General features: G+C 44.0%; 1 protein-coding gene across 1 annotated transcript; it reads left to right on the forward strand.

Annotated features, from left to right (window-relative positions):
* Positions 1-340: 340 nt before the first annotated feature.
* On the forward strand, positions 341-4,095 carry LOC127349081 (small nuclear ribonucleoprotein SmD3b). Its single transcript, XM_051374873.2, has 5 exons — positions 341-541; positions 663-715; positions 817-883; positions 990-1,046; positions 3,761-4,095. Exons 1-5 carry the CDS (start codon positions 383-385, stop codon positions 3,821-3,823), a joined length of 399 nt encoding a protein of 132 aa, XP_051230833.1. The 5' UTR covers positions 341-382; the 3' UTR covers positions 3,824-4,095.
* Positions 4,096-11,044: the final 6,949 nt, after the last annotated feature.

Here is an 11,044-nt window from a genome sequence, read left to right on the forward strand (position 1 = left end):
ACAAAAGGGTTAGATCCGTGAAATAGTTTCGCCGGAGGGTCAGTCTGTGCTATAGTTTGACAAAAGGGTTATTTTTGTGCAAATCGCCGATAAAAGTCGCGTCGGCTTCTTTCCTTCGCCTAGGCGATTTGCTTCGTCGGCAAGTGATTCGACGCCGTCGCTTTCTGGGCATTTGCGATGGGCCTCTTAGTTGGGCCGAAAGCCTTTTTAGAAATTGGGCCAGGTTTTGGTGAAACCGACTTCGTAATGCTCTAACTATAACGGAAGCTGGGCTCCCGAGCGAACCGACGTGTACTGTATTTTTCCTCCACGCTGCGCAACCTGCCGCCGAGGAGCCGTCTCCGGTGCGAGCTGGGGTTTTAGCGGCCGGCGAGAGAGGAAGATGAGCCGGGGCCTGGGGATTCCGGTGAAGCTGCTGCACGAGGCGGAGGGGCACGTGGTGACGGTGGAGCTCAAGACCGGCGAGGTGTACCGCGGCTCCATGCTCGACTGCGAGGACAACTGGAACTGCCAGCTCCACAACCCCACATTCACCGCCAAGGTACGCGCGCCGCCCTGCCTTCGGATCGGAGGCCGTAGCCCCTCCGATTTCGTCGATCGGAGATTCCTGCCTGCGGTCGTAGGTTAACCAATTTGTCACCCTTTTGTTTCGTGATTTGTAGGATGGGAGGGTGACCCAGCTGGAGCACGTCTTCATCAGAGGAGTAAGAGTCAGGTAATTCAGGAACCCGGTAGGCTCGTGTGATTGGTTGCTGTTCAACTTGTGCGGCCTCATTAATTGGTTGTTCTTGGTTCTGTGGTTTGGTATCGTTTCAGGTTCATCATTATACCAGATATGCTCAGGAAGGCCAAGATGTTCGAGCGCCTGGAACCAGGGAAGAAGGTTGGCGTTTCCTTCAGTTGTCTGGCATTTAGCATCAGGAGTGACAACAAGTACGTGGTGGCATGGTTCATGACTTATGATGATCTTTTGTTCTTGTCTTATTTAGGGCAAAGGATCGGCTTTTGGAGTTGGCCGTGGGCGGGCGGTTGCGATGCGTGCGCGGGTAATGGCTACTTTCTGTCATCATTTTTGTTTCTTTTCACTAAGATTTGCTAGTAATTAAACCCCATTCGACCTATAGCATGCGTGTTCCAAGTGGTGGGCAGTTTGATGAACCCAAATCGTAGGAGCCAGTGCTCAGGATTACCCTGCTACATAAACTTACTTGGCAGCCTGTTGAATATCTGTGTGCTGCAGAAGTTTATAGAAACGTATGCAATTACAATGCGCTCTTGAATGATTGGAAGTTAGAACCGTGCGCCGTGTATTCATCTTTCACGGGCAACATGGTAATTGTTAAAAGAAGTCGATGTATTGCTTAGAGTTTTTCCATATGCAGTGTGAATATCGACTGCTTGTTTTTGCAGATGCACTGTTGAGTGTGTCAACATCAAATGAAATGTTATACTCCCTCCGGTTAAAAATAATTGCCCCAAAATATCTAGATACATCTATTTTAGGGTAATTATTTTGAACATGAGGGAGTACAACAAATCTATCTAGCTGATTGGCATTTCGAGTGTCAGTACTATTTTGATTAGTTACATACATGTAATGTTTCTCGAATTTCTTTCTGATGACAAATTCGAGCATAATTAACTTTAAATAAATTTTATGAATTGAAGTATTTCTCTATATCTTCAGTTGCTGCCTAAAAAGTTCCAATATTATTTTTAATGGGAAGAGTAAGGGACTAAGAAAGAATGTATCGCATAGATGACATGGTTGTGTGTGCCAAAACAGTTTGTTTATGTTATCATTGTTGAGCATTCTTAACACCATATTGTATTCGGGGACTAGAAAAGTAAAATATCTGGGTGGTGGAACAAATGAATAATTCAAGTACAGGTTTTCTGTTCAGATCTAAGATCATTAGGCTGATTCATAAAGTCCTCAATGAGGTTGAAATGCAATATGGTGATTAAACCCTTATTTTAACAGAGACAGAGTAGGGGTATGATGCTAGGAAACTATGAGTTAGATGTCTTATGATAAATTCCTTCCATCAACTACTGTCATAAGGAAAATTGACATTATTGGCTTAGTTTTCCTTTTTTCCAATTATTGTGTCCCACAAGTGAGGATTGTACAAAGGAATATGCTCAAATGTAGAAAAGGTACATGCTCACAAAATACTTCAGTCCTGACCTAAATTAGAGAGTGGGGTGTTTTTCGCAACGGTCTAGAGCGAATAAGTCCTCGGTAGCTTTGTGTCCACCTCTTTGTTTTGCGTCTGCACCAATTTTAAGCTTGAGATTTGGGTTGAATTCTAGGTCACTTACTCATTATTCATAGAGCCACTAAGGCTCTTCTTAAAACATGGATAAAATGTAGATAAATCATATCAAACCTCCCTTGTCTAGCTTCACCCTTTTCTTTGTTCCGTTTCTAGAGCAAATGTTGACATGTGGGTTTAAATCCCTTCATATATAGAGAAGCATAGACTTAGGGTGTGTTTGGTTGAGCTGTAGATTCCTGAAAATCAGCTGTGGGGAATCTGCTGTGGAAAATCAGCTGTGAGCTGACAACTGTGGGAAAGGTGGAAGTTGTTTGGTTGTAGCAACTGTCAACTGTGGATTCGATAGGAAATATCTGTAATGCCCCTGAGACCATGAGTGAATATTACCAAGCTAATTGATCGCAGAACAATGATTTGTACACTGATAGACATGCAAATGATAATTTTGGGAAGGAAATTTACCATGTCTTAATATTATATATATACATAGCTTACAAAGTGATATCATAAGGTTACTCCGAGAGACATACCGATTACACAAAAGACATATGGTTCATAACATGATGTTCGCCATCGATGTAACTATCCTATGTCGCTCTCGCAATAAGCAAAGCATTCGCTATCCTATCACGAATGGTGTTCATGGTAACGGGGACAAGAAGGAGGAGGAACGGGACAAAAACTAGGGGCGCGGGCTCGACTTTTGTTCGGATGCCCCAGGTGGCCGCCGGAGTTGGGCGCGAGAAGGGGCGGAACCAAATCGACGCGGCGGCGCCTTCAGTTGGTGCGGCGGCGGCGGTCCGATCTGGGGCGAGGTGGCACGAGCGAGGGGTCTGGGGCGAGGAGACGGAACGGGAAGTGGGGCTTCCAGATGGGAGATATGCGTGGTGGATCTCAGCGGGCGGGCGGCGCTCAAGTCGGCCGGCGAGTCGCCGGAGCCCGGGGCTGAACCCCAGCTCGCCTCTCCTGGGGCAGGTAGGAATCACGGGGAAAAGGTCACGGGAGAGGACTAGAGGAGGGAGGAATCGCTTGGGGAGGGTGAAAAAAAAAATCCAACCGGCCAGTTTCCACTTACCGATGGCATGGTGGGTAAATATCATGTTTTTTTCTCAACGCAACACAGCGAAATCTGCCTCTATTGCTGATTCCAGTTTGCACTAGCAAAATCTGCTGCGTTACGAGAATCGCTGTCGGCTTCGTATGCGTTTGGTTCAGATTTTAGCTTTATGGTAGTGAATCTGCCTCTGAAATCTCAACCAAACACAACCTTATTTCCATGGATGGTGGGAGGGGTGTTTATTCGTGCGCATTGTCATCAAAAATTAAATGTACAATTAGCAAGTTCTTTCTGTTGTGGAACTTCCAGAAAGTTGCATATCCATCTTATCTCTAGAATGTTACATATACTGTGTGGAGCTGCACTTCAATTCTGATATATCATCTCCAGTTCTTAACTGTTTACCTACCAATTCATGTAGGCTGCTGGTGGCCGAGGTGGTGGCCCTGTTGGAAGGGGAGGCGCGCCTCCTGTGAGGACGTAGATTTCTCTGGTTTTATCTGGCCAAGGAGTTTGTTGTCTTCAATATCAACATGTTGTTCGCTAGTGAAAAGTTCTAGTTGTCTCATGTTTTCCATTCGTCTGCATAAAGAATGAACATGTAGGTCTGTTGGTGTTGGTGTGATACTGTGATGTATCGATGTTAGATATGGTAGGTTTGATTGTGAGATATAGAAAGTGGAACATTGTCTTCACGTCCCTGATTTGTATGACTAGAAGTTTCAAAACATATTACTTTTTCTATCCTCAAGAGAATTTGATTAATTCTTCAGCAAACAGTTTAGTCCTAACAACTGTGATTTGGAAGGTATTGACAACTCATTTGAAATGTCACTTTGAAATCTAAAATCCTAGTTAATATAAAGTGCATAGACACGATAACTTCCTTCATGATGTGCGCAAGAACAAAAATCAATGTAGTAACTTTCACGGAAGTATAATTTATCGAACCTATGGAGCTATGATCTGTCTTTTAGTTTTACCACAACTATGGTCTCTAGTCGCGTTTGCACTTAAATGGTAAAAACTTGAGTTAGAAGAAATAACCTAGCGATGTTTAAGTAAAATTTAAGCGTTTGCCCATAATGCAGCCCAGAAAATTTGAGTCTTAGCTAGTTACTCCCAAAGTCGACAATGCCTAAGTTGTTATTATGTAGTAAGTCTTCTATGATGAGCAAACTCTTTTGTGTGCATTTATACACCTCTGAACTGAACAGGTACCTTTATAGTTTCCACGACAAATCTTGCGTGAGTTAAACTATTGAAAAAAGTGAATTATGAGAACATATGTGATTGAGAGAGATTGTAGTTTCTCATTCATCTGTTGATGTCTATATATCCTAGAGTAGCAGAAGTGCACTTGCAACAATGTTTACATATTTTCCCGGTCGATTGAGGATCAGGTTTGTTTGTTTATGCCATCCTCCCTACATTTTTCATTTACATGGCACATGATTATAAGTTTTTCTTGTTGAATTATCTTCTCATAACGCTTTGGCTCTTGTGATTTCATTGATTAAACATATGCTGATGATTACATGTACCACGGATCCACTGGACACAAGGTCTGTCACTCCTCTTCCATTGGCATCGGATGCTAGGCCGTGGGCCTGTTGTGTTCCTCCTCCCATGATTGCCAGAATCAACGAGCGGCGGAGGAGAAAAGGGGTGTGCAGCTGAGGTGTGGTAATGGTGGAAGTGGTGGGGATAGGGTGCTCGTCGAGCCAGCGGATGGAAGGCAGGGGATTGGGCTTTCTGGTCGCCGGCAGTGTGGAAGGATGCTCGACGAGAGAAAAATAATGTTAGCTAGAAAATGGGAAGGTCGAGAGTGGGAAGGGAGGTGATGGGTGGCTGTCTATCAATTTGGGTGTTTGTTTTCTTTTTCCATAGTCTCATCGACTGACTCAAGGGAAGTTTCATGTTAATTAAGGGTTAAAAAGGAAGTTCTGCTGGGAAGGGAAATTGTGGCTTTTCAATATTAATCAGTATCTTAAATGAATTTTGTAACTTAAGAAATTAAGAGACAGCAGCATGGGCAATATATGGCCATCTCTTTATATGCACGTGAATTTGCATGTCTTTATGGGAGCGTATGAAACTGTATTTTCCCGTGGCAGCGCACGGGCATTTTACTAGTTACTCCCAAAGTCGACAATCTAGGAGAGGAAGTTGGCTTCTATGATCGTTGCGCTCCTTAACTATAGTAGCATCTACTTGGTACTAATCATAGATAGTTATACCCAACAGGTTAGGCCGATAGCTCTACTGGATCCAGTAGAGCTATCGGTTATCCATAAATAATGTTTCTCTACTAGATGCGGTGTCAAATACTTTTTTTTACTAGTACTTTTGAGATTACTAAGGAAATGCATCAGGTTAGGCCGAGGAATGTGCATCATGGAGGCATAATTTCAAGCTGCAAATTTGAACATACATCACGGAGATTTCTAAACATTCATAGACTGTATCGGCACCAAGAATCGGTTATCGATAACATCATACAAGAAACCTCCAAGAATAGGTGTTGGATACCTGCTTGCACGTCGAGGTTTGCCACACCCTGTATATTGCCCCTGTGTGAACAGGAGCTGGAGACTGTGGAACACCTTTTGCTCCACTGTGTCATGGAAAGGGAGACATGGCATATCTTCTTGCAGCTGAGTGGCTTCTTCCAGAGTGAATGCCGGCCGCGGATTTTAGGCTGATTGAGTGGTGGACTAACAGGAGTGTGTGAGGTTGAGATAGGCATGACATCTAGACAATGGTCACTCTTGTTGTACAAGGTGAATTTGGAGTCACCGGAACTATGTGGCGTTCAATGGGTCTCTCTTTTATCAGGGAGGATCATCGAGACAGTGAGGACGGAGATGACCCTTTGGCAGTGGGCGAGGCTGATTCGAGGCGAGCGTTTCAGAGAGGGGCGAAGGGTCATTGACCGTTGTAAGTGGTGAGTAGTTGCTTTAGCTTAGCGGTGTCTGGGATGATTAGAGCTATGAGATTTCTAAGATACCCTTGAGTAACTTGTCAGCCTACAGATGTTGTAGTTGTACTTTCCCCTTGCCTGACTTCTTCTATGAAAATGATTCGCCTCATGGCGTATCTCATAAAAAAAGATAATAATCATAGGCATAGAAAACATAAATTTGAACGCGTTGTTAATCAATGAAATGTGAGGCTAACTTGCCATTATAGAAGGAATGCGTGATAGAAAAAGAACTGAGGAAATATGAAAATGGGAACAATGTGATAGTTTTTTCTTGGGAGAGGTGGTGATTTCTTACATTTTTGTTTGTTCGTACTATATATGGTAGAGAGCCCATATGTAAACCCTAACTAGATTTTATTCATAGGCACTCCGCGGTTATTATTTTTTGCTCCTTTTGGCTTACATTGGTCTAAGTGTTTGCTCGAGGTACAAGAAGCTGGGGGTGGGGTTAAGCCCAACATGTTTGCACCCCATCTCGTATTGCGCTTGCCCGCGAATAGGTGCAACTATTGATGGATACAAACTGATGGTGCATGAAGAATGACTCGCTGCTGCTTATATGGAATTATCGGGCAACTTGTAAGAGATTACAATGAGTTGAGTTGTACCTTAAGGGCTCCCAAGATCCAGCTTATAAAGGCTCTGGATCTAGTGTTTACAAGGGTAGAGATCCTACCGGATAGGATTAAGCCTAGACTATGCTAAGTATTCCTTATCGTGTACGTCACGGATCCGACCGACCTTCACCACGGGCTAGATCCGATAGCTTGCCTGAAGGTTGGATCCCACCTTTGTTGTTCTCTGACAAATGGGCCGCCCAGTTGGGTCATGGGCCTCAACACCATCTATGGGCCACCTGGGTTGCCGGAATCAAGGCCCTATCACGGTATACCTAGTTAGCATATCCACGACACTTTTGATGCTGACCTGAGATCGGTCGTGTGGCAGAGTAGTGTGGCAGAGTGCTAGAGGATTTGGATTTATTCGGATTCGCTAACGTAATATATGGTCTAGTCTCAAGATCCAAAAGTCTGCATCTAAGAAAATCCTCTTCTTCATAAGATCAAGAAAGTAGGAGGGTCTTTCAAAAATTGGAAAATCTCCCATACTTGAAGAGAAGCAAACCAATCGGTCGATTTATATATTTAGTGGTGGACATTTTTATCTTCAAATTTTCCCTTTGATTTTGTAGAGTTAGTAAAATAGAACATATACGGTAAATTTACGAATGTCAATATTAATTTTGCATATTAATACGCGTAAATCTCAAAGTAGACCCGCCGAACATCCGTGAACTATTGTACTAGTCTTCTCTCTCTTCAAACTCACCAGCCTTAAATAAGACTCGTTGTGTACTGAGAACATGATTTGAACCAGCGTCCTAGTTATTTTATCGCCGACCATTAGGGCATGTACAACGGTGGACGCCTATCCAGGCGCTTAGAGAAGAAAAAAAATTCTAATCAAATCAAAAAGTATTGAAGAGCCCGGCTGCTCAACCTCGCGAGGCGCTAACCACCGGCGCTAAACTGCCCTGCTACTTGTGCGGGCCTCCATGCTTCACGCCGTACAGTATAAACAAGCTAAGTGGCCGGCGCATATTTTTGCGTCGATGAGCCACGAGCGCTAGGATTAGAATCCAAAACTGCCGATCGCTTCGGATATTCACCCTGGCGCCCATCATTAGCGCCCCGCATTGTACATGCTCTTATGTAGATCATGTGCGAGTTCAAATATTTATATTAAACATTTTTACTTTGTCATAACTTATTTTATTGTTAAATATATGTTGTTAACAATTTAGATTTTCCTATATTTAAATATAACCAACATAGTTAACAATCTAAAGAACACTCATGTGTTAATTACATATTTTTATTCTAATACTTATCATCACAAATAAATTTTTGGTGCTAAACAAAAATTGTATTTTATCGCCAATAAATATTTTATAATTACTAGGAATTTTGAAAGTTTCTATTGTTACTAGCGATTCTGAGCAATCCCAATTATCACATTTAGTCTACATATTAATATATTCCTTTGTGTTTCATGAGTTTGTTTATGTTGTTTTTCATTGCGTTAAATATCTAACCAGCCTGGTGGAACCTTTTAGAGTGTATGTATCTAGCAAATAACTTGAGAGATATTTGTAAAGCACAAATACTCTAGAATTTGAACTTCCGCAAATTATGGTGCAATTCTTTTGGTTCTTATTAATTATTTCTATAAATTTGCAACCGATAATTAATTTTGTATCAGTTTCAAAGATGCCTAAAACTTGACCTCTCCCTCGAATAAGCAATTGAGTCGATTATTATGTATTCACATGCTTATTTACAAGATCATATATCACACACCAAAATACATGTAAATGTGATTCCTGTATTTGTTTGTGCCTTCTATTACACACATACACATATACCTTTTTTTGACATGTTTAGGTAGGGCCTATGTTCCGCGGAAATTTAATTCGGCTCCCGGGTGCATATGCTCCCTCTATCAAAAAATTATATTTCGGAATGTCAAAAAATTTTGACAAAAAATTCTACATGTACATCTCCACAATATATGTACGTGTGTCAAGTTTCGCGAGGAACCAATATGTTTTGTGGTCTGTGTAAAAAAGAGAAAATTTATCTCCTGAAAAGCCTTATTTTCAGCATTGAATTTTGTCTTTTTTACACACGTCACACGACAAGTCGGATTTTTATGAAACGACTTTGTGAGCGTGTAGCACATGAAGATGTACGTTCTAATTTTTCGTTTCAATTTTTTGAAATTTCAAAATATATGTAACATGCATTTTAAAATAAATGGAGAATATCCTCCCATGTGCCAAAACACCATTCCCCTATGTTCCGCACAAATAAAAGTTGGTCCTATGTTAATAATCGCTTATTTCCCTAGCTTAGGATCGACCTTATCCCAACCCTATATTTTTTCCCAAATAATACATCATACTATCTAAGGTTCCATATGCTCATATGTGAATAAGTGAACTTTCCAAAATATCTTGGTTGGTAGTCCAAAATCCTTTATTAAAGATAGTCATTACAAGGTTTTCAAAGTATTGTAGCACTCTCTGGTGTGTCTTGATCTATCCTCGACGACGCCTATTGTTGTGGGTATACTTCATGGGTGTACCATCGACAGTGCCTAGATCCGGCAAGCTCGGGTGGCCCATAGATGGTGATGTGGCATGTGGCCCATCGGGCGGCCCAGTTGCTGTTGATCCTGAAGGATGAAGTCCAGCTCAGGATAGGGAAGCCGGATCCCAACCGACCTTCGGAGGAAGTCGGATCCGTGGAGGCCCATATGGAACCCGGATCCAGTACGACGTATAAGGGAAGGCGGATCCTTGACGTACATGGCAAGACATTGTACCGTAGTTAGGCAACCTGTAATCCGGCTAGGACTCTCCATGTAAACCCTAGATCCGTGCACCTTTATAAGCCAGATCCCGGGAGCCCTAGAGGCACAACCACAGCTCATTGTAACAACGCAAAAGCGCCCAGATAATTCCAGACAAGCAGCAGTAGGCCATGTCATCGTGCAGGTGTTCCGAAGCTGGGTAAATCGTGTACCACCGTCCCGTGTGCACTCCGCCCTATGGCCCCTACTTCTTCTCCCCTCCATGAGGATCCCTCCTCTGGAGCACCGTCGAATAGGCAACGACAGTTGGCGCCCACCGTGGGGCCTGCGGCGTCTGGAGGCTAGAACCGGGAGGGTTCCGCCATGGGAATCTACGACGACACCATCGCTGTGGGGCGCGTCCTTTACGCCGGAAATTTGCCGATCGTCCCTCCGGATGAGTGCTGGATTCCGGCTAAGACAAACCATGGCAAGCTCTCCATCGTCCCAGTCGGCGGCATACACATCTTCATCGGGGAAACCGTCGATTCCGACGGAAACCCACTGGTAAGTAACGCTGACGCGGCCGCCGCTGAGCAGGACGCAGTCGCGAAGATCCGATCTGAGATGCAGGAGCTTCCCAAGGAAGATTCCGCCTTGGATCTGAAAAAATCAAAACCCACCCAATCCGCCCCTGAGCAGGAAATAAAGGTGGAAGACCAACGCAGATCCGCCTGGGTCTCCCAGGTGTTAGAGAAGCAAAGGTGTCACTTCGTACACTTCTTGGCCCATACCGCCGGAACCGCCCCTCAAGAAGCTGGAACTGGTCCCGAGCAGGTCGAGGCACCGGAAAACAACGCTGCTCCGGATCAGCAGGAGGCTGTCGGAGAAAGCGGCACTCCGATTGAAGAGTCGATCCTGGGCAACCTAAGCCCAATCTCCGGGGATACCCCCTCCATGGACACTGAAGAGTTCGATCGCAAGGTGAAGGAATACGGATACGGTGATCAACCTGAAGTTGAATCCGCCCAGCCTAAACAGGTTCTCGCAACCTTGGCGGCGCTGGATCAACGCGAATCAGAAGATGAAAACACCCACTCCGATCCACAGCCATCCCACGCAGGATCTCCGCTTTCGCGGGAACGACCGCGTAAGGAAGTCCTATCCCCAGAGGAGCTGGTTGAGCAAGCAGGCATGGAGGCAATCGCGCACTCGGATATTCTCAACAAACCCATTACTCCCAAAGACGCAGAAGCGCTAGAAGCTAAGAGGATAGAGATGCTGGCCACAGCCCAAAAATTCGCTCAAACCGCAGCCGCAATGCTTGATGAGAGGAAGGAAGCCGCGAATTTCGTGGACAACTTT

This window comes from Lolium perenne, chromosome 4, assembly GCF_019359855.2.
Source record: "Lolium perenne isolate Kyuss_39 chromosome 4, Kyuss_2.0, whole genome shotgun sequence".
NCBI classification, from domain to species: Eukaryota; Viridiplantae; Streptophyta; class Magnoliopsida; order Poales; family Poaceae; genus Lolium; species Lolium perenne.

Bases quoted from the DNA above. Each gene is read 5' to 3' on its own strand.
- LOC127349081 (XM_051374873.2), top strand. From the start codon at position 383: ATGAGCCGGGGCCTGGGGATTCCGGTGAAGCTGCTGCACGAGGCGGAG. The intron at 542-662 runs GTACGCGCGCCG...CGTGATTTGTAG, and splicing joins ACCCCACATTCACCGCCAAG to GATGGGAGGGTGACCCAGCT. The intron at 1,047-3,760 runs GTAATGGCTACT...CAATTCATGTAG, and splicing joins CGGTTGCGATGCGTGCGCGG to GCTGCTGGTGGCCGAGGTGG.